The following is a 24,459-nucleotide window of genomic DNA, read 5'->3' as shown; positions in this document are numbered from 1 at the left end:
CTTCCACTTTCCAAAGAAAGAGACAGAATGGGAAGAACAGCGGGACAATAAGACAGAGGCAACATACCATTTCCCCCCAGCTCTGTTATTTTTGCAGCATAATGTGAAGCGATACCCTCCCTGGGAGTTATTCAGGGTGGGGCAGAATTTACTTAGATAGTGGGTAACAGTAACAGCCTGCACAGATTCAAGTTGAATCTTTAGGTATCCAAACCTGAGCTGATGACTGACAAACACTATGAATATTTAGGGGTGATGCAATTACCAAATCACAGCACGAGTCCTTATGAAAGAGGATATGTTTTTCTTTCTTTAAAAAAAAAAAGATCAAGAACTGATCTCAAATATTTGGCAGTAAGAGTTAATTAGTTTACCAATTTTTCTTTATTACCGCACATTTATGATGTTTGTTTTTCATTCACTTTAGACATTTTTCTGTCATAAATCCTCCACTGTGTGTGAAGCATTTGAACTACGCCATCAGTAATATAAGATTAACTTATGGACAACTCATGGTTGGTGACCACAAGTCAAAACAATTCTATAGAAATGCTTATCTCTATCAACAGATATGTCAATATGGATATTTTGAAACAAAGGACAAGAGTTTCATTACTGGAAGCTTTGTGGTTAGCTCATCTGGCCAAAGGACCAATGAGCCCATGCCATGCTGATTCATCTGTTGTCCATCCACAATTTACAAGAAGCACTATTCCTGCTACAGTGTTGGTCATAATTTAAACACATTTACATGCAATGGTAACCGAGTGGGTCTTCACCCAAAATGTGCTCAAGGACAAGCTCACATTTGTCATTTTCAATTGATTTTAATCCTCATTAGTTTGTCAAATAAAGCCAACCTTATATCTTTCTGGATTTCACACATTTACAATAAACTCTGAAGTGTGGGGGATTGAGAGCTGGATGAACAACTATGTCAACTGTTCTGATTTTAATTTCTAAACCACTTGTCATCTAAGTTCTACTGAAAAGTCATGTTCGAACAGGGACCCTGTGTGGAGATTAAAGGCAGGGTAGAATTAGCCAAAAGTGGGAAAACTGCAGCATGATTTGACTTTTTATTATCTTTTTTAAACTTGTCTGCAATTTGCAAACACTGAGCCGTGGATAGAACAGGAAGTCAAAGCCTAGACATCAAAATTGGCAAACTAGCAAAAGAGGTTCCAGGTTGCAAAGAAGCTAACATGATAACCAATAAAAAAAATGTAGAGAAAGCCCAAAGGTTTTCTTTCAACAATAGCAATAGCTAGCATGTTTATAGCATGTCTACTATTTACCTGAGTACAGGTAATCTAATAGGACGTTCTTGTAGAACTTTCTCAACCGCTTCTGCCATGTAGGCTAATTTTGTGCCACACGTAACATTTTTGTAAAGTACATAACATGCCCCTCAGCATGTACCTTGAATTATTACATTGACATTCTTCTCATAGAAGCATTAAGCATTTCTATACCAGAGCCAGAAATCTGAGCCCTTGTAGCTACACATTAAAAAAGTTAATGAGACATTCTATCGACCGACAGGAACAACGTCTGCAGAACAGATGCTGCAATCTCTACAGTGAAAACACACATTTGAGATGAATTAGGGTGAACGTAAATATGTTTTTTTTCCATTACTTAAATCTGCTTTTAAACACTCTCTCCCAGTTACCAAGGAAACCACATTAGGCAAATCAATGAAGGTAATGTCGCTGGAGAGGGAGGGTATACCTCAACTCTCTCATCTCCCCCAAACGATTTGCCTCGCTGTGTGTGTGTGTGTGTGTGTGTGTATCTGTCTCTGTTTGTCTCTCTCCCTCTCATTTTCTATGCCATCTCCCTCTCATCCTCTCCCCTCTCTTTATCTGCCGCCTCTCTCTCACTCACTCCCTCTTTCCCCCTCACAACACTTGCTTTCTGACAACCACTGCCAAAGGACTAGCAGGCGCAGCGCATCCCTAGATTCCATCACTCGGCAGGCAGGGGGGCCTGGAAGAAGAGGAGGAGAAGGGAGGGGGAAATGCCCCCTAAAAAAGTTCAACAGTTGCGACGTTCTGGACTTCTGTGTGACAGCCTGTAGCTTAAGTGGTTATGGCCTTCACCGGGGAATAAGAGGGGTTGACTGAAGAAAGATTCTGGGGAGAGAAGAGAAACGCCCGTCAAGCCAAGCTATCAGCCGCTTATCGTTATAGTTGACCTCACTTTGTAAAATCCCTCTGAAGTTAGAACACTTTGGACTTCATCAAAGTGACTAAAAGTGAGGAAGACAGTGGAAGACAACTCTGCTGAGCTTAAAGTGCTCAGGCTGAGGACAGCTGGACAGGTTTACATGTCCTGACTTGGACATATGGGCGGCCTCTCAAGATGTTGAATCTGGACGGGTTAGAGGTGATTGCGGTGCTGCTGGTCATGGGTCTCTTCATCAAAGTCTTAGAGCAGTTTGGGATGTTCGAACCTGTCGGTGGGGAAGGTAATGCTTGTTTGTTTCTTTAAGAGTTTTGTCTATTAAAAATAATTATATAAACATAAACAAATTGAGTTCTCTGATATTAAATGATACTTGTTTGTACAAGTGAGCGCATGAACAGTTTTATCTGCACCACGCATTCCTTCTGGTTCTGAATGAGCTGCAATCTTTTCCAAGGGTTTGGGTTACCAGTGCAACAGTGGGCCATGCAACACACTCTCTCATTTCCCAAACACACACACACATACATACATACAGAGTAACTTTAGCCGTGCGTGTGTGTGGCCTCTCTCTGCCCCAGGGGTGTGTGCTTTTACCTTTTAATCGATATCACTATGGAAAGAGTGGGTCTGAGTGCAGTGTAGAGGTACTTGTCTCACTGAGGGAATGTCAGCCGTACTGTTTGTACTCTCATTAGCTTAAAACCTAAATGTATAGTTGGGTAAAGAAGGGAGATATGGAACATTTTCTTTGAACATTTTCAAGTCAGTGCGCTTTCTTGTTGGGTTTATTTGAGAAAGTCAAACCTGAATCAGATCCGTCTTTTAGTAAATAAATTTTGGTGCTTTTCTGATCGTTGAATCATTTGTACCAAAGCTGTACTAAAGGGGTTTAACAGTTTAACAAAATGTAATATTTACTGAAAGATACATTTACAACACAAAATACAAAAGCACCTGCCTATTAGTGAAGAAAAAAAGGTCCATTTCTGCTCTGGCTCACCTCCAGGAGCTGTCACCACACACCAAGGCCCTGTTTGGCCTGTCTTATCAGGGTGACCTGTGTTTTGTCCCCCCCCCCCCCCCCCCATCCAGTTCCTACTTTACGTTGTTCACGCTTCCTTATCTTTCATCTGTTGGTGACAAGAGGACAGATGGGATTCGCATCCCTATTATCTGTTTTGTTTACTTGTTTGCTTGCTTGTTTTTTTCTTTGCACATTGCCCACAGTGCTCTGTTCAGTTCAAGTAACTTTAGCACTCTAGCAAGATTTTCTTCTCAGCATTAGTACCAAAGCACCTCTACTCCACTTTTGAGTGCTTTAAATATTAAAACCTTCACAGATTAAAAGTTCTGGTGTATTATTCTGGATGTTACACTGGAGGAGACACTCTTCATCCCTGATGCACCAGCTGGACTGCACCCAGTAGTCAAGGTGTGCCAGCAGCTCTGTCATCTCAATAAAGTTCCTCTTGGAAACCTCTCATCTACACACAGCACTCTACATACCAAGCATGCACACAGACAGACACACACAGAGACACAGTGGAGATCCCATTTATTCTTCCATTATACTTAGGACATCAGTCTTCTGCATATTTTGACCATGGTTTATGGAAAGTAGCCGCCTTAATAAATATGTGTGTGCGTGTGTGCCAACTCCCTTGTGAGTACTTTAGCTAATGAATTTTTTTAATGGAGGAACTTAGTCCAGATGGCAGAATGAATGCATCACTCAGACTATCTGCAGAATCACCAAAGAGTTTAGGTCCAAACCATATATGAGCGTGTGATATACCAGCTTCAGTCTCAGAGTATGCGTGCTATGTATGTTCATGCAACTTCCAGTACAGTTACATTACACAGCATGCACTGTGTCCACTGATCAAGTATCCATTCCATTTAAACTCATTAGTACCTGTCTCCCTTAGGATTACCCCCTTACTAAGCTACCAGTGGGGATTGAGAAAAACGAGATTATGAAATGATAGGTAAAATTTATTTCTCCATTTTCCAAAACTGATATTTTCTAAGAAAGAAGAAAAGAAATAAAATATTCATTCTTTCTCTGCTCCCTCTTGCCAGACTCATTTTCCTGTACCCATACTGAGTCATCTTCTGGTGAGACAGAGCGAGACCAGTAAAATAAGGAGACTGTGTGATTCTCATTACTTTAATGAGCTGTGCTACTGACCCATTGGTGATTAAACATATATATATACAAAGTAAATGCACATGCTTTTGTGGAGAAAAGGAGAGGAAACTCTTTTGTTATCGAGGATGCATGCAGCATGCGTGAAGTGCACTCTGGTCGGGAGGTTTACAAGGTTCTGATAGATTTAAAGCTAATGGCTAATGGCTGGAGTGTGTTCTTTGGAAGTTTATGAGGTGGAAATAGAAGGGATGTGCTGGTCTGTGCTGGATGGCAGCATGCCTGAGAAGAGTTTTTATCAACACTGCAGTTTCCTCCATCTTCACCCTTTTCTTTGAGTAGAATGTGTTGACTTTAACTTATTCAAGAAACAAAAGAAATCTCTGTGTAAGTATTTACCTGTGATAAACATACATGTATTTACTCTGCCTATTTCTTTTGCTGATTTACTTCTCTGAGAATATCAGTGACTAATATCCTAAAATCAAGCTAAGGCCTACTGTTTGTGCTGTAATGTATTCACTCACTTCATGAATGAAAAGTGTGGCATCTTGCCATATGCTCCACAGCCTCGTTTAGCCTTTGATTTTCAAATAAATTTGCCTGGCACCGGGTTGGATGAGTTAGCTGGTGTCAGGGACATATTGAAGTGCTGCTTCATCACTTCTGCAAGGTCTTTGATACTTTAATGTCTCATATCAATTTATACCAGATTTAACATTAGGATGTGGCCCATACAGTGGGGCAAAAAAGTATTTAGTCAGCCACCGATTGTGCAAGTTCCCCCACTTAAAATGATGACAGAGGTCAGTAATTTGCACCAGAGGTACACTTCAACTGTGAGAGACAGAATGTGAAAAAAAAATCCATGAATCCACATGGTAGGATTTGTAAAGAATTTATTTGTAAATCAGGGTGGAAAATAAGTATTTGGTCACCTCAAACAAGGAAAATCTCTGGCTCTCACAGACCTGTAACGTCTTCTGTAAGAAGCTTTTCTGTCCCCCACTCGTTACCTGTATGAATGGCACCTGTTTGAACTCATCATCTGTATAAAAGACACCTGTCCACAGCCTCAAACAGTCAGACTCCAAACTCCGCCATGGCCAAGACCAAAGAGCTTTCGAAGGACACCAGGAAAAGTATTGTAGACCTGCACCAGACTGGGAAGAGTGAATCTACAATAGGCAAGCAGCTTGGTGTGAAAAAATCAACTGTGGGAGCAATCATCAGAAAATGGAAGACATACAAGACCACTGATAATCTCCCTCGATCTGGGGCTCCACGCAAGATCTCATCCCGTGGGGTCAAAATGATCATGAGAACGGTGAGCAAAGATCCCAGAACCACACGGGGGGACCTGGTGAATGACCTGCAGAGAGCTGGGACCAAAGTAACAAAGGTCACCATCAGTAACACACTACAACGGCAGGGAATCAAATCCCGCAGTGCCAGACGTGTTCCGCTGCTGAAGCCAGTGCATGTCCAGGCCCGTCTGAAGTTTGCCAGAGAGCACGTGGATGATACAGCAGAGGATTGGGAGAATGTCATGTGGTCAGATGAAACCAAAGTAGAACTTTTTGGTATAAACTCAACTCGTCGTGTTTGGAGGAAGAAGAATACTGAGTTGCATCCCAAGAACACCATACCTACTGTGAAGCATGGGGGTGGAAACATCATGCTATGGGGCTGTTTTTCTGCCAAGGGGACAGGACGACTGATCCGTGTTAAGGACAGAATGAATGGGGCCATGTATCGTGAGATTTTGAGCCAAAACCTCCTTCCATCAGTGAGAACTTTGAAGATGAAACGAGGCTGGGTCTTCCAACATGACAATGATCCAAAACACACCGCCCGGGCAACAAAGGAGTGGCTCCATAAGAAGCATTTGAAAGTTCTGGAGTGGCCTAGCCAGTCTCCAGACCTCAACCCCATAGAAAATCTGTGGCGGGAGTTGAAAGTCCGTGTTGCTCGGCGACAGCCCCAAAACATCACTGCTCTCGAGAAGATCTGCATGGAGGAATGGGCCAAAATACCAGCTACTGTGTGTGCAAACCTGGTAAAGACCTATAGTAAACGTTTGACCTCTGTTATTGCCAACAAAGGTTATGTTACAAAGTATTGAGTTGTATTTTTGTTATTGACCAAATACTTATTTTCCACCCTGATTTACGAATAAATTCTTTACAAATCCTACCATGTGAATTCATGGATTTTTTTTTTTCACATTCTGTCTCTCACAGTTGAAGTGTACCTCTGGTGCAAATTACTGACCTCTGTCATCATTTTAGGTGGGGGAACTTGCACAATCGGTGGCTGACTAAATACTTTTTTGCCCCACTGTATGTCAAACCAACCTGGAGATTGCCATTTCTACTTTTTAGTTTCGCTATGGTTCAGTGAATATGTGATGATTTTTGAGGTGAGGTGCGCACAATTGAGTAAGAATATGAGGACTGTTTGGTTCAGAGTCCTGTGGTCGATCCAAGGGGAAATATCACAGCAGAGCTTCAATTTGGACAGAAGACTTAGAATAGACTTTAAATTTTGCAGTTGCTCCGTTAGCTGCGTCGCTTAAAATCTTTTAAAACTCGTCATCATCCAGGTATTCACCTGCTCTGTGCAACTGACCATAACTGTTACAAAGCATAGCCTGAATAAAAAAATTCAGTGTTTTACATGTAAAGAAATAATTTGTAAGGGAATATAAATTTCCTCACAACCATGGATGCTTCTTTATAGAGGGCAGTATCCAACAGCTTATATTCTTCTTCTTCTTCTTCTTCTTCTTCTTCTTAGTAGTAGTAGTAGTAGTAGTATTTCCATCTATCCATTTTCTTTTGCTTATCCTATTCAGGATTGTAGACATATTATTATTATTATTATTATTATTATTATTATTATTAATAAGAATAATAAAATAGTATCTTTAGTGGTAGCAGTAATAGAAGTAATAGTGGCAGTATGTTTGCACTTTTATTGTTATTATTGTTAATAATTGAGCAATCAGGTGGAATGTTATTATAGGGAAATAATGTAGAAAGTTATTACCAATTAAACACCAAAGTAATATGAAACAATAACCAAATAATATCTTGTGTCAGCAATACTTATAACTGAGTAATATTACACCTAAATCTGTGTGACTGGGTTACATAGAAAATAATGTGGAAACAAATTTAGTAAGAGTACAGTAATATATCCTGCTATCACTATTGCAAACTGCTACCCAAATAACTGTTACGTCTGTGCATTAACATTTTATAACCTGACTTTAAAGCAGTTGTGACCTCATTAAAATGAGGTTACATATAACAGTATTGGATATTATATTGCTGGAATTAATCCCACCTTCTGTCTGCAGCATTCTTTCATTGAAGATAACCATGTAAATACAGTGGCTTATTACCTGATACTACATGTTTGGTAGTTTATAAGAAATACCATGTGAATTCCATGTAATAATATAATAAAGCAAACTTTGAGTAATGTTATAGTTATATAGAAATGCGTGATAATGTATTTGTAATAACAAGCAACCAGGGCTGCAAAATGCAAAACTATACGTTTTTCCTCGATTTTATAGTAATATTTCTACAGCTGAAAACCTCAGACCAGACAAACATATCTGTATTTGTTAAATGTGGATGGTACTTCACTGTCACTACCAGATAGATAGAAGAGTAAACTGCTCTGCTCTCATCATAAGACCTACAACTGGAAAAAACAAAAAGATTTTATACTTCAATATCCTGACCATATGAAAGTTTATATGCCTTTGTACTAATGTACTAATAAAAAAAATTTTAAGCAGGATATTATATTGTTACCAGTATGTTACTATGCACTTACTAATTGGTTTTGTTTAATAGGCATTGATTTCCACATTATGTCACCCAGTTTCCTGCTTCTTATTGCTCAATTACATACATTTCAGTGCAATATTACCATCACTAACAGGTCTAATCATTTAAATAAGACATAAAAGATTTTAAAAAATTGTGTAAATACTGTATTTTCTAGTACACTTCTCTCAAAAGAAGATGGATGTGATAACAATAAAACATATACATTCACTAAATGTATTATAAACTATATAATAATGGATAATCTATATAACAATCTATAGGTTTCTAACTCTGAATGGCCAGATATTTGTATGTGCATATTTTTCTCTGGTAAGCACTATATCTTAGGTCCATTATAGAACAACATCCTCTTCCTGTCTACAGTGAGGCTCAGCAAATCATCTTTTTCATGCTTAAGAGGATATTTGGCCAGTGTGTGGTTGGTGTGTGTCTATTTGATGGAAAGGAAGTATGATGACAACATGAAGGAGATGGATAAGAGCAGGTAAAAAGCTTAGCGGTCAGCAGAAGACCTATCTATGTCTAAGCACAAGCACATATGCATGCACATGCGCGCGCACACACACACACACACACACACACACACACACACACACACACACACACACACACACACACACACAGGCGCATTGTCTATTAGCTTACCTATCAACACAAGGGCAATTACAATGAGGGCAGATGGGGGTTTGTGTGTGTGTTTGCAGTCCATTCAGTCCATTAAGAGTAAGTTGTGTTGCTTCACACCCAGTATAAGGGTCTGTGAACGCTAAAACCATCCCTATATTATATCATACCAAAAGCACATTTAAAAATGTTATCCGAAAGTCATACATTTTGCAGCAGTGAATTGTTGAAAGACTTTTCATTGGGCTCTTTTGGAGAAATTGAAAAAACGATAGCAGTTAAGACACTTTATCAATGGTTTGGACAAGGATCATTCCGATTGTGGCAAACTTTATAAACTGCAATAAAAGTGCAATGAGGATCAAGGAGACTGTCCTTGTTGACCTTGCCTGAGCCTCTTTCTGTCTCTGCCCCTCTGATGGCTAGCCAGGAAGACGATGAGAGCCTGGGACACGGGAGGATCAGACAGGGGATATTTAATACGCAACTCCCTCTGTTCCTCTGCATCCTTCCCTCACTCCATCTCTCTTTTTTTCTTCATTTTTTCTTCCTCCTCTCTGCTTTTGTCAATGTCTGTCTTCGTTCTCTGGCTCCCCATCCCCTGATTTCATTATGGCAGTTGTGTGTGTGTGTGTGTGTGTGTGTGTGTGTGTGTGTGTGTGTGTGTGTGTGTGTGTGTGTGTGTAAATCAGAGACTGTATTTGTATGGCAGGTGCTCTGTGAATAAAAGAACAGAAGTTGTAGACGTTCCGTTGCTCTTCCTCTGACACACGTCTGGAGAAAGATGATAACATTGAGAACAAACTAATGAATACACACACACACACACACACACACACACACACACACACACACACACACACACACACACACACACACACACACAAACCTAACCTTGAAAAAAAATCTGTCATTTTTTTGTAATTTGAAAGATTTGCATTAGCGCGGCTTAGCTTCATATTTGAAGACCATTTTACGCCAAGCAGCTTAACCCGTTAATGTTCGGCTGTGCTGTTTTCAAGATGAATTAGATTTTTCTGAGTTGCTTCAGCAGTTTATCAGGCACAAAAGAAACCAGCAATATTTGATGAAATATTCACCCACCCCGCTGTAGCAGATCTGTCAGACAGACTAAACCTGGTTTTTGTTTTGAATCAAAATACAAAATGATGATCCTCTTTAGAGCTACCTTGAACCAGCTGATAAGCAGCAGCTGAATAGACTGTATCTTGCTTTATGGCAAGGATGTCAAACATAAGGCCTGGGGGGCAGAAATGTTCCAGCAAAGACTCCAATCCAGCCCAGTGGACATCTTTGAAAAATCTTATGGTGGCTATAAAATCTTTACTTTTAACTGTATTTTCATACATTTTAAAGCTTGCACTAGGGATAAAGACCTCCCCCATGGCCATTCATACTACACCAAACTAATGAAGTGAGAGCTAAACAATTTAATTATAGAAAAGTTCCCTTTTTTAACCATTTACTCTAGAAATTTCAGTTTTCTTTCCAATGTGTCCACACTAAAATAAATAAATAAAATAAGAACTCACAAAAACTGCAAATGCACCTGGAACTGAATGGGAAATGGAATTTTCCACAGTCTGGCCCACTCAAGATCAAGATAGACTGTATGTGGCCCACCTTAAAAGGAATTTGACATCCCTGCTCTTTGGTATAAGAACCCATATAGCAGGCGAACACAGGCGCTGTTAAAATATAAGACATAGTTTTCTGAGATGGCAATGGTTATGCTGGGATAGAAGACAGTAAGCTGTGGTTATGGTAAGAACAATTACTCCTAAAACTACTTAATTAGGCCGCAGACATTACTTGTGGTAAAGCTGCACTTTCCTTTCATGTATTAGAATATAAGAGGTAACCATCAGGGCAAATGGTCGTGAATAATTCAGGTCTCAGCCACACATCTGTAGTTTTATTACTGTGTCTTGCTTGGTTTTGACCCCAATGGGCTGAATGTAAATTGGAGTAAAGACTGAAAGCGCTGCCTGATGGTGCAGCTCTCTATTTATTCTTATCTTTTTAAAAATTTCTCTGATTCTCATGATTCTTACATTACAGTATTAACAAGGCCACAGAAACCTGGCAGCAGGATTCACGAGTATAAAACATTTGTGTTGGACAGACAGTGACTATTGTTTACCCTGTCCTACAACAACAGAATAAGGCTACAGGCTGCTGTCGTTCTGCCATTGATTTAACTGCCAATTTGATCTTTATTCATGGCAGGATACCAGTAAGCATTTGGGATAACTTTCCTGTAAGTTGCTGCACGCTGGCTGAGCTGTCCTCAAAGTACATGTTTCACTGTCTTGTGTTCCAGCATAGTAATGTGTTGTTTGGCTGAGAAAGTAGTTGGTTTGCTCCGTAATATAGTTGCTGTGGCACTAATTTAAACTTAAGAGTTGTTTTAGTGGTTGTTTTAGAAACAAATCTTTCCACAGCTGAAACCAAACCTTCGGAGTGCTGAGATTCCAACCCTCTTAGCTGATAAAGTTTTTTTCCCCTTTTTTTTCTGTTGTATCGACCCACAGGATGTTTTCCTGATTTGGCTCCTGGCAGGAAAAGGCAGAGCAGAGGTTTCATGACTTGATAGAAATAGGTTTAGAGGATTGTTGTCAGCGATGCAAACCCAATTTAGATTGACTGCTTTACACCATTCACAAACACAGGATGCATTAGAAAAAGGCATGAAAGCTGCGTGTCAGAAGGTTCAAAGTACAACTTTAATGCTGTTTGGTCTGCTGCTGCTTTGATCTTAGACAATGCCATAATATCAACCGCGGATCTTGCAGGGAATGCGCGCTTGTGAGAGAGAGAGATGGCATTGGAAATCATTAATAGCTTGTGATCTTTCATTTCTCTCAAACTGCTCCCTGCAGCTGAATTAAATCAAGGACAGTAACAAGGAAAGAGCATGCCAAGAGTTGAACAGCATTGTTGACTGCTGTTTTGCTAGTTGCATGTCTTACCTTGCACTGCCCTCTACAGGTGTGCTGCTTAATCGCTTCAATCTAAAGTTTGTCAAAATTTAAAATGGTCAATTTTGTGCCTTAAAGACCTTAAACACATTTGATTTAATGAGCTGTAAACAGATCAGCTACATTTTTTTTAACCTACACACGATCATTTAACAACTAAGACTAATGATATCCTTCCAGTAGTTTTTGGCACTTTCATCATGTATTTGTTAAATATAAACTGTAACAGATCTAGCTTTTCTGGTTGATCCTAACTTTAGTCCCTATCATTAAATGTCACACGAGTAAAAGAGAGAGACTCCCAAACTTAGCATTCGGATGCTGCCGATGTCTCCCAAAAACATAAATTAGTACATCTCATTTCCTCCAAACAGACAACATTTTTGATCCGTCAGTGTCACCGGGTTGTGTGCACTTTCTAAAGAAAACTGTTCATTAGCTGGTCTCTGTAGTTTATACTGAAAGGACTCGGCTTCAGTAGAAACTGTTTTTGTCCCCCATCGCCGTATTAAAAATATCCTCAAAAGCTAATGATCTATGCAAATGGATCTCTTATTTCACTTATCTAATTGGAAACACACTAGCCAATTTTGAGCACCATTTGTCAATGACCTCCTCTGTGTCTCCTTCGCTGCACGCTTTCGCACACACATATTACACCCCCCCCCCCCTGCACTCTCTTAGACATTTTAATCAGTTTTGAGAGGAATAATTGCCCAGGTAGACGTCTAAATATGGAGGTATTTCAATTACTTGGTGTGTCTGGCCTCGGGCAAACTATGCCTCACAGAGGCTAATCAAGTAAGACTGATTAACCCAACATTTTATTATAGTCTACGTGTGCACGCATGTGTGAGGGTGTCACCATTTATTGTAGATTAAAATTCTCCCAAGTAAATGTTTGTCATTATATCCCTCGGGATGCATTAGAGCTGCCACCTTCTCATTTGTATGACACATAAACAATTTAGGCAAAAAAACAAACAAACCCCAAAACCCTTTCATCTGTGATTTCTCAAACTGCCCTTTAAACACCTTCAGATGGGATGGATGGTTAAGATGGGGATAAAAAAAAGGAGCACTATCTCAGATAACCACTACCCTGCTAATTATATCACACAGACCGTCAGATTCCAAGCAAACAGAAACACTCTGTTGGACACCCACTGCAAAGACCTCAGCTGATTAAAAATGAAGTGACAATTATTGTATGAGGAGCTTAATCAGGATTTTGTTGTTTACCAAACTTTTAAATACAGAGAAGCTTCACAGTGTGACTGATTTGGAGATTAGTATGTTGTAAGTATATACACTGAACAAAAATATAAACGCAACACCTTTGTTACTGCTCCCATTCCCCATGGGATGGACGTAGAGACCTAAAATTCATTCCAGATACACAATATAACCATCCCTCCCAAACAGTGGTCACAAATCAGTCCAAATGTGTGGTAGTGGGCACATCTGCTATATTGAGATAATCCATCCCACCTCACAGGTGTGCCACATCAGGATGCTGATCTGACATCATGAGTAGTGCACAGGTGTACCTCAGACTGCCCACAACAAAAGGCCACCCTGGAATGTGCAGTTTTTTGCGCTATTGGGGGTCTGGGGACCCAGAACCGGTCAGTATCTGGTGTGACCACCATTTGCCTCATGCAGTGCAACACATCGTCGCATGGAGTCTATCAGATTGTCAATTGTGGCCTGTGGAATGTTGGTCCACTCCACTTCAATGGCTGTGCGAGGTTGTTGGATATTCGTGGGAACTGGTACACGCTGTCGTATACGCCGGTCAAGCACATCCCGAACATGCTCAATGGGTGACATGTCCGGTGAGTATGCTGGCCATGCAAGAACTGGGACATTCTCAGCTGCCATCTGCCCTGAACAATGTGAACCATGATTCATCCGTGAAGCGCACACCTCCCCAACGTGCCAGACGCCATCGAATGTGAGCATTTGCCCACACAAGTCTGTTACGGCGACGAGCTGGAGTCAGGTCAAGACCCCAATGAGGACGACGGGCATGCAGTTGAGCGTCCCTGAGACGGTTTCTGACAGTTTGTGCAGAAATTGTTTGGTTGTGCAAACCAATTTTTCCAGCAGCTGTCTGGGTGGCTGGTCTCAGACGATCTTGGAGGTGAACCTGCTGGATGTGGAGGTCCTGGGCTGGTGTGGTTACACGAGGTCTGCGGTTGTGAGGCCGGTTGGATGTGCTGCCATATTCTCTGAAACGCCTGTGGAGACGGCTTATGGTTGAGAAATGAACATTCAATGCACGAGCGACAGATCTGGTTGACATTCCTGCTGTCAGCATGCCAATTGCACGCTCCCTCATTGCTTGTGGCATCTGTGGCATTTTGCTGTGAGACAAAACTGCACATTCCAGGGTGGCCTTTTGTTGTGGGCAGTCTGAGGTCTGTGCACTACTCATGATGTCAGATCAGCATCCTGATGTGGCACACCTGTGAGGTGGGATGGATTATCTCAATATAGCAGATGTGCCCACTACCACACATTTGGACTGATTTGTGACCACTGTTTGGGAGGGATGGTTATATTGTGTATCTGGAATGAATTTTAGGTCTCTACGTCCATCCCATGGGGAATGGGAGCAAAAACAAAAGTGTTGCGTTTATATTTTTGTTCAGTGTATAAATCCAACTTTCCACCTCATCCTGAATATATTTAATATAAATAAAATAACCCCATCAAAGATAATATTGGCTCCTCTAGCTACTCTGTGACATGGACAGATATCAAATTCTAGTCAAATTTGCATCCAGACGTTCTCAAAGCATAACTCCTGGAGCATCGATACATGAGTATTGGCGATGGTGGTGGGAGTATCACTGACATGATGCGTTTAGGGGCCAGGGAATAGCAGCAGGCAAGTGAACTGTCAATCATTGCTTTCAGTCATTGGCCATCTGAGACACATTCAAACCTTAAAGCCTCCTGAAAGCTTAGTAAAATGATTTTCAAAATCAGTACAAGCATTTCCCCGGGTCCAGCCCATTTAACCCCCTTCACTTCACCAAAGTAACTGATTCATCTTCTACGGTGACATGAAACAGCTTCTCAGTTGAAAAATGATCAGGCCACCGAGCGTTGTGGGAGGATTAATGAATAGGCAATACAAGGACCCAAGGAGGAGTAATACGAAGAAGATGGAAAAAGTAGTCTAATTTTTAATTTTTTTTTTCTTGCTCTGAGCCTTTCTTAAAACCAGATTTTTGTAATTACAGAGGATGAGTATCAACTGAAAAAAGAGCTGTGATTCAGGTGTCTATGTTGGACCCAAGAAAATGGTTTTGGGAGATGAAATCTCTTCCCAAATTTACAGCTAGAGTGGAGGCAGTGTCAAACTGAAAGTGAAAATTCATTCAAATTAACAGTTTGCTTCATTTCCAGCCATTGTAGTTGCAGCTTGTTAGATAAGTTGTGAAAGCCATTCTGTTTTAAGCCGCAGTAATGGCCTGGCTCGAGAGATGGCAGCGTCAGTTGGTAATTGGTCGCTAAGGGCCGTCATTGACAAGAAACAATTGCAGTGTCTCCTGGCATTGTCATGTAAAGTGTGAATTTGTCATTTAAATGTACTTTAAAAGCTTAAAACTAAAAATGATTCACAGAGAAGTCTTACTTGTTTGTTGCCGTTGCTGTTAGGTGGTTCTGTTTGCTTACGTTTTATTTTCTTTTGAAATCACTCATCAATCACTCAACCCAGTTGGTTTTACTTCTGCTCTTTAATTAGATTTTTTCCCAGTTTTTCAGCAGCAATAATCAAATCAGCATTTCTTCATATCAAAAGCTCTCAGTTTTAAAATTATCTGCTGGTTTCCTGCATTTGAGTCCTCTATCTTTTGCCTGGCTTAGTAAATGCAAATTCCTGTTTGAGTTCTGCATAACTTTTATTATAAAGGCATAATCTTTTTTTTTTCTGCACTACATGAAAACATATAATGTGAAAAGCCGTTGAAACAAAGGATGTGCTGCATTCATTTCAGATGTCTACAAAAAACCTCACTTCTCAACCAAATTTAGCCCACTCTGATTTTACAGTTACCTGGATGTCTAGACATATTTTGACTTACAAGTCACCAAATCAGTGCGTACGGGGATGCAAACAGTGCAACAGTGAAGCAAGCTAAACTTTGTTACCATTATTAGAAGCAACAGTAAGATCAAAAGTCAGTGCCTTAGAATATTCCTGGACTCACAGAGCCGTCATGTTTGAACAAATATTGAGGAGAGAAGCAACGTCTTGGTATATGACAGGGATAATAATGCTTTAGGTAAGAGATAATGACAGATAGGTATGACCAGCCTTGAGCTGTAGCACTTTTATCCTTGATTTGACTCTGACTGTATTTGAGAGTTTGGCCTGAATATATCACAGTATTTAGAAAGTTATGTTGCGTATTCTATTTAAGTTAATACACTCACTAGCCCCTTCATTACCTAAACATTACTAGCACTGAGCTGGATCCCCATTTGTCGTCATAACTGCTCTAATTCTTCATGGCATAGATTCAGTAAGGTGCTGGAAACATGCCTCAGAGATTCTGTTCCTTATTGACATGACAGCATCACACAGTTGCTGCAGATTTATCAACTGCACGTCCATGTTGTGAATCTCCCGTTCATCACATCTCAAAGATGATCTGTTGGATGGAGATCTGGTGACTGTGGAGGTCATGTGAGTCCAGTGAACTCAAGAAACCAGTTTGAGATGATTTGAAATTCTTGACTGCTGCAGCACCTATTAGGAGATGGGTACACTGTGGCTATAAAGGGTTGTCAGCGACAATACTCAGGTAGGGAATTATGTTGCAACTAAGACACCCAAAGTGTGGCAAGAAGATATCCCTCACATCATTACACCAGCAGCAGCAGCCTGTACCATTAATACAAGGCAGGCTGGATTTATACTTTCTTGTTGTTTACACCAAATTTTGATCCAACCATCTGAATGTTACAGCAGAAACCAAGAGTCACCACATGACGATGTTTTTCCAGCCATCTGTTGTCCAATTTTGATGAGTCTCAGTTTTTTGTTCTTAGCTGACAATAGTAGTACGTGGTGTAGTCTTCTGCTGCTGTAGCCCATCTACTTCAAGGTTCAGTGTGTTAAGTCTTCAGAGATGCTCTTCTGCATTCTCTCTCACTCTTCTGCTCTCCTTGGTTGTAACAAATGGTTATTTGAGTTACTTTACCTTCCTGTCAGCTTGAAGCAGTCTGGTCATTTTCCTCTAACCTCTGGTATCAACATGGCATTTGTAGATATCTACTCTTTTTTTTTTTTTTAGACAATTCTGTCTAAGCCAGCGTTTCAAACACAAGGCCTGTGGGAAAGAATTGGCCTGGCAACGACTCCCACTGGACGGCTTTGGAAAATATGAAAGCGGGCATACATTTTTTAACTTTATTTTTTAGAAGTTTTGCAGCTTTTCCTGCTGATTTTCTCTCAATTTACACATTTATGATGTAGAAAAACTGAGATGTGGTGTCAAGATTACCCTTCTTTATCTTATATTAAGATATCTGAGGGATTAAATGTGTAGGTGAAGACTGAGAGGTGAGTTTCACTCATCACCACCCCACTTAAGATCAAAGTGGGCTATATGTGCCCTTCAGTGTAAAATGAGTGTGACATCCCTGCTGTAAACCCTAGAGGTGTTTGTGTGGTAAAATCCCAGTACACAGCTCAGATCAGCCCATCTGGAACAAATAACAATGCCACATTCAAAGTCGGTTAAATCTTCCTCACTCCGATGGCCAATTTGAACTTCAGCAGGTCGTCTTGACCATATCTATGTGCCTAAATGCGCTGAATTGCTATCATGTCACTGGCTGATCAGATATTTCCATTTTAAAGTAGTTGAACAGATGCACCTAATGACGTATCTAGTGAGCATACAATGCGTTATGTAGATTATTTATAGAACAGCACCTGTGAAGACATTTATTTTAATGAACACTTGTTCCTTGCTTGACATCACAAATTAAATGTCTGCTTTAGAATAATGGAAACAGTTGACAGTGATTGCCCAGTTTCTGACACTGAACATGAACTCGGTTGCCTTTTTGTATAGCACTACTGAATGGATTAGTGAGTAGACGACATTACTTTCCCAAAACACTTGCCTGCCTTGGCAAAGAAACGCAAGTTACCAACTCTGTACTTTAACTGTCATTTGAAATCTTCCTGTCTCCTACCTTGCAGAGTGGAAAGAAGAAGTTATTTTAAATAATTTATCAGTTTTTTCAAACTTCATCATCAAACAAAAATGTAAAAAAAAAAGAAAGAAGAAAAATAAAAAAAGATTTATGCATAAACTTTGCTTTTCTTCTTTCTTTCTGCAACAGTGTGTTTAAAGCGAAATCACAATGAACTTGGCAAAGGCACAGTCTGCACAAATGCAGTATGCAAACAGGACTCAAAATGTTTGCCAAAGAGCCCTTGTGCACCTGACTGTTTGACAGTGGGATAGCCCTAAAACCTCACAGATTTAGCTGTAACGAACTTCAAAGTCTGCAAGTCTTTGAGTGTGGACATTGAGATTGGGTTCATGGTATCACAAGACCATTGTTCTCATCCCGTTTCCTATAAAAACTTAATATTGCTTCCTCCCTAGCCATGACCATGAGCCTTCTATATCTGTTAGTAGTTATTGTATTTAAATATATATTGCACTTTTCCTCTTAACATCTGAACCATGTAGCAGTTTAGAAAACATTTTTTTTCCGTCAGTTATTTGTTACTGAAATAAGAAAACAAATAATAATGTTGCCCTGCTGACAGGAGCTGTTTATTAGAAAATGTAGAAATGCATTGTTGTGGAACAAGATTATCAATTACATATTTTGTCATTTCATTTGGAGGACTTTTTGCAATTCTTATGCCTCAGTACATCGTTCTTGTTACCACCACTCACAGTAATCAGTTGTAGGTGTTACTTAATTTCAGGTTTAGCACTACAGACAGTCAATTTTTGCACTGACAAACGAAGAAAATGACTTTAGTGTGGATTGGCCGCATCTTGCCAATAACAGATCCACTTATAGTAATAAGGTCATGACTGGATCCAATATCAGTTCAGCTGGGATATCTCAATTCCACTTAGAAATATAATTTCCTTGATCATGTATCCATTATACACTGTGCTTTAGAAGGCTCATAACTTTATTACCTGTTGTACTCACTCATGCCTTGTGCACCTTGTTGAAAGGTTAAGTGTCTAAATCAGTTTCCTATCCACTCTGGTACATTAAATCCATTATTTTCTAGGGGGAGGGTGTTGTTCTTTTGGGTTTTTTTCAGTGTGTCTGTCTGTGCTTGGATGTCAGTGTGCCAGATGTGACAGCAATAGATCTCATTCCAGCTGAAATGTTCCACGCTGCGCTGGAGTTCAAATGCAATATTTGATAGCCAGATTTCACCTCCAGGCTGTGTGTTTGTGTGTTGACTTTATACTCAGGGGAGATTGTCACATCTGTGAGTTTGTCCACAGGCGTTGCTGAGTCAGATGCTTTGCCACTCTGTCATCGCAGTTTTTCCCCTCCCTTATGTTAAGTCTTTTCCTGCTTCTTCTCTGCCTAAATTTATCCTTCCATTTCCCATAGCTGCCTCTTTTGGAGTGATTATTTGTTTTGGGGTTTTTTTTTTTTGCATTTGCTATTCTTATCGTTATTTGTCTTTGACCATTCCTTCTCGCCCCTCCTTTATCTTCCCCTCTCATCTCTCCATTCATTCTTCTCATCTGTCTCTCGCATGTCTCCCCCTCTCTGTTTCCCCTCTTTACCTACAAGTAGTACTACTCTATCCTTCCCCCGCCTCAATTTCTCATCCCCCTCTTTCCTCCCTTCACTTCCATCACTGACCCAATTAAACATGGGGAGGGACACAGCAGTAGGAGAGTGACGGAGGTAAGGCAAGAAAGAGAGGGAGGACAGGCAGAAAGAACAGAGAGTTTGAGTCAGCAGCAAGAAAACCAGAGACAGTCAGAAAACAATTGCCACCAACCTGCCAGGACATACACAGTGCATTGTCCGAAGTTCACCTGGAACTTAAACCACCTTTGACAGCCTCAGAGGAGGTGGGGGTGGAGTAGCAAGTCGAAATTCCTGTTGCCACGCACTTACCACTCTCGAAGAAGAAACGAGGAGAATAACAATCTACCTTCAGTGAAGACAGCGGGTGGGGAGCTGTGCGGAGTTAGGATGGCTGAACGCCGGGATATAGCTGGAGACTGAGAGGCTGAAGAAAAAGACATTGCATTCTGGGCTGGAAACTGAGGGAGGGGGGCACGGTTGCCCCTAGGCAAGAGAAAGATTTTTGGTGATAGGAAAAGAGGGAGAGGAAGGGGGAAGGATGCATCTGTTCTTCCAAGACAAGTGGGAGGTGGAGGGGCTGCAGACTGTGGGTATCCTCCTGGTGGTCTGCAGTTCCCTCAAACTGATGCACTTTCTGGGGCTCATCGACATTTCTATGACAGGTAAGAGAAATTATTCAAAAGAAAAAAAGAGGCACGGAAAGGGTTAAATTGATAAATATAGTCAGGGGACAGCTGGAAGAGAACACTTACCTGGAGAGGCAGGCGTCTGCATATGTATTCATGGTGGGTTTCTGTGTTTGAGGTTAACATGAAGTAGTTTTAGCCTAATTCTTTCACTGCCTAGCTGTTCAGTCTGTCACACCCATTTACAGCCCTGTGTAGTGTGTGTGTGTCTATGTGCGTGTGTGAGAGAGAGAGATCTTTTTTATGAGGCTTGGTGTATGCTTGGTGTATCTGTGTCTCTCTATGTCACACATAAGTTCAAAAGTATTAAAACTGCAGCCCATTCAGTACCTCGTTCATTATAATCAGCCACAGGCTATACGTGACATTTATTAATGCGACGAGGACCTGCATTTTAAAATATTCTCATTGTTTTGATTTAAAGAAAAACTCAGTTTGTTCATCATGAAGAGCTTTACAGTGTTCTCTGGAGAGTTTTAGAAAGTCTGAGAAAGGCCACCCTTGTGGTGTCTTCAGGCGTGTCCACGCCTCGGCTTAAAGAGTGCTGATTTCCTTTTCCTTTTTTTTTTCTCTTGTGGGCGAGCAGGTTAGGGCATTTTAACATTTTTAGATGGTGTACAGTAGTGAAGCAGATACAGAATGGGGGAGGGAGACAGAGGGCTATTATATGCAATAAAGGAATTAAACCAGCAGGTTGCAGCTATGTGAAATGTGTCTTAACCACAGTGCCACCAGCGCACCCTGAGGCCACACATTTTTAAGGCTGCATGGCAGACTGGGACCGTGCTGTTTGGAACAGTCAAGCTTTTACCAGACAGCAAGGCTGTAACAGTGGAGGCATTTTGGGAAATTCCTCTGCTGCACTGATTTTGAGCATCATTCTCTCTCTCTCTTTTGTTTTTGGGTTTTTTTTTTTTGCCTCCAACCTTACTAACTAGCTTGATTGCAGTTTAGAAGAAAAAGAGGAAGGAGAAGTGGAAAGTAAAGGTAAAGGTCCCCGGACTCATTTGAAACTAAAGGTGCTTGGGGAACTAACTGAACCACTTTTAAAATGTAGCTCTGCGTGGCTTCACTCCTAGAGATCATAACTAAAAGTCCCAGTGTTGGGCTTGCAGATACACTAAGCAGTACAGTGTATCTGTAATGCTTGCTGTCTTCCCTGTGGTTCAGGGCTTACACGTGATTTTCTGCATTCCTTGAGAAAATCCTCAGATTTCTCAAGTTTAGGAAGTTCCTTCAAAAGTTACTAAATATTGCCAAAAATGTGCTGCCACCATTTTACTAAAAATAGAGCTGTTCTCTTATTTACTGAAGTGTTGTGATGGTCTGTCAGTGTGCCCTGAGGGAAACTATCGCGCTCTAATTGCATCACTACAGGGCATGCTGGGTAAGAGCATTGTGATGCTGCACAATAAGGAACAGTGTTTTTTTTTACTTTTCTGCCTACTCAGGCCAGAATGAAAGAAGTTCTGGTCTCATTGTCAGTGCCACTCAAAAAACAATTTTAACTTCAAAGACTAGAGAACAAATTGATCACGTGTCACTTCAGTAGATAGATAGATATGTGTGCATATTAAGGTTACTGCCTCTGAGATCAAATATCTCTATTTCAGGAGAATCGTATCCATGACATCTAAAGCACGTTTACTGAGACATCAGAACAAGAAATGTTAACGCCAGAAAAGGACAAAAATACAGACAAAATAACAAAGATGGAGCGAGGGCTTTAAAAGGGAGCCAGGAAAATGTGTCTCTAAACAAGCACATCTAATCACTGACAGTCTCCAGCAGATTTGGCTTTTTATGGGTCTCACAAGTATTTAAAACTCAGTGTTCCATGTGGAGCACAGGCAGTAGATATCACAGCAATTTTTTTTGTTCATTTCCGTTTGTTTGTGTCTCTGTTTTGGCCTTCATATCAGTATAACACATGCTGATAAGTTCAAACTGTAATCTGGAATGCTACCCAAGAGAGTTTCCAATCATAGAAATGTTATGATTTAGCATTTTTGCTGTACTAATATGTTGATTGCAGTGTTATAATTACCGGTACAAAAAATGTCTGGTTTTGGAGCACTAAAAACAATTTAGGTGTAACTAGTGTTCATACATTGTTGGTATGCTTCTTTACTCTCTTTCAAATTGATGTATTGCACACTGTTGTCACTTCTTTGACACCTATAGTTGCTATTTACGTTGAATATGATGAACTATACTGAGCGATACGCTCATATGTTAATTAGACTAACAATACTCTATGAAGAAATTACAAGTAGGTAATGAAACACTCATCTCAAGGTCCATTTAATAGCTGTTCTGAAGGTTTCTGGAAGTTAAGATATTAAAATATCATAAAGGTCATTAATTTATTCATTCATTTTATGGCTCCACTTACTCCATGATTAATCTTTTGTGGGTTACACTGGACATTTTCTGACTTATTTTTGCACATTTCATTGGTTGTTAAGCATTTGATAGTTATGTCTGCATTGTTGTCAGCTGATGAACCTGTTTGCAACGAAAAAAAACACACTTGCCCACAAGCAGACCCTTGTGCCTATGGCTGAGCCTCTGTGAGACTGCTCGATAGAAGAATCTGGTATGCTTGGAGAGCGTGCTCTGCTTGTTCTGGTTGCAAATGATGCCAGAGCCACATGTTGTCAGGAGGGCAAGAGCCCCTGACGCTCCACAGAGCAGAGAGATAACAGGGTGAGACATAACAAAGGCGAGATAAATCAGTGGGGGTGCTGTGGTTGTGTTGGTTTTCAGTCCATCATGTCCTACTTCATCCCTCAGACTGCTGGGGTCCTCCTTAAAGGGATATGTGGACTTCTATGCAGTAAGTACCCAGGTTTATCTGTGCCAATGTGTTTTACGTCTACTAATATCCATTTCGTGACACACAAAACAATCTCTGGTAGATGTTATGGGCTCTGGCTGGGTTTGTTTTTCTGTTCACCCTTCTTGCAAATTGCTTTCAATTACCACCAGTGTGTGAATGTGTGTGTGAATGGGTGGATGACTGTGTATAGTGTAAAGCGCTTTGGGGTCCTTAGGACCAAGTAAAGCGCTATACAAATACAGGCCATTTACCATTAAGTGGTTGTTTAACCTGAACGTGAGTACAATGCTGGTTTATGTTTTGAATTGGTATACTCGGCACTAATATTTCTAAAGTCAGTGTACTGGATATGGCACCGTGATACAAATCAGTCTTATGAGGTAAACTGTGTGTTTATTGGGGTGAGCTGAGAGCAGGTGGTACTATCTACAGCTTGAAGTTGGTGGTCTCCCTTTGCTAAGCCAAGTCAGCAGCATGAATCCGTCTGTTGTTGAATCTGTCCGTTGCATGACTTTATAGGCATGTGTGTGTGTGTATATCACAGTATGTGTATCTAACTCTTGTGCTATGGTTGGTGATTTCAGGTAACCCTTCCACCAGCCAAAGCAAAAAAACCATAAAGCAGCGATTCCTCAAACTGCTGCCGTGCTGCAAGCCTTCGACTACCCCCTCAATCAGTCAAAGCAAGTGCTCTTTCACTCTATACATCTCTGCTTTCTCCTACTTGCCTCTTTAGTCGGTTGAGAAGACTGGCGCAGACGCTCGTGTGGATAAAGTCACATCAAAACATTCAGGCTACACATAAATCTACATACACCCTTACAGACTCCAAAAACTCTACAACTATCTGGTGTTGTGGATTGTGGGTCAGAGCTGTTTTTCTTTTTGTGATTTGAGGCGTGTGCCATATATTTGGGTACTGGAATGTGTGTGTGTTGGTATGTAATATACCAGAAATACCATGTTTACAGTACAGAGGTCAAAGTCAGGTGCAAGCTAATAGGTTCCAGCTAGAATGCAAATGAAATAAGAAATATCTGGCAGTGTCTTTACTTTGAACTTTTTAAATGTCTCTTCCATTTTTACGAATGATAAACCTCTTCTTCCACTTCCTCACAGGCCACTCGTTGTCTGTAGTGTGCTTCAGCTTTTCAGATAATACTTAAGATGCTGCAAAGATGTGTGGAAATTTCTAGCGTAATCTCACAGCTATGTATGGGAAATAGTGTTTGTTTATGTTTAATTTATTAAA

At 40.5% G+C, this 24,459-nt stretch overlaps 1 protein-coding gene across 3 annotated transcripts in view; it reads left to right on the top strand.

Moving 5' to 3' along the window:
• Positions 1-24,459, top strand: part of LOC146620006 (A-type potassium channel modulatory protein KCNIP2) — a 122,992-nt gene that overhangs the window by 96,498 nt on the left and 2,035 nt on the right. Inside the window, exon 2 of one of the 3 annotated variants that reach the window (XM_085369935.1) lies at positions 23,792-23,890. In XM_085369935.1, the coding sequence (XP_085226061.1) occupies positions 23,792-23,890 (99 nt within the window). Of the gene's footprint in view, positions 1-2,370; positions 2,474-23,791; positions 23,895-24,459 lie in introns of those variants that run through there. The other 2 variants (XM_085369936.1, XM_085369937.1) reach the window with 2 other exon arrangements.

This window comes from Diplotaxodon limnothrissa, linkage group LG13, assembly GCF_057381915.1.
Source record: "Diplotaxodon limnothrissa isolate DT_005_m linkage group LG13, D_limnothrissa_male_GT1.1, whole genome shotgun sequence".
Classification (NCBI taxonomy): Eukaryota; Metazoa; Chordata; class Actinopteri; order Cichliformes; family Cichlidae; genus Diplotaxodon; species Diplotaxodon limnothrissa.
This window is presented reverse-complemented; position numbering and strand designations above follow the sequence as displayed.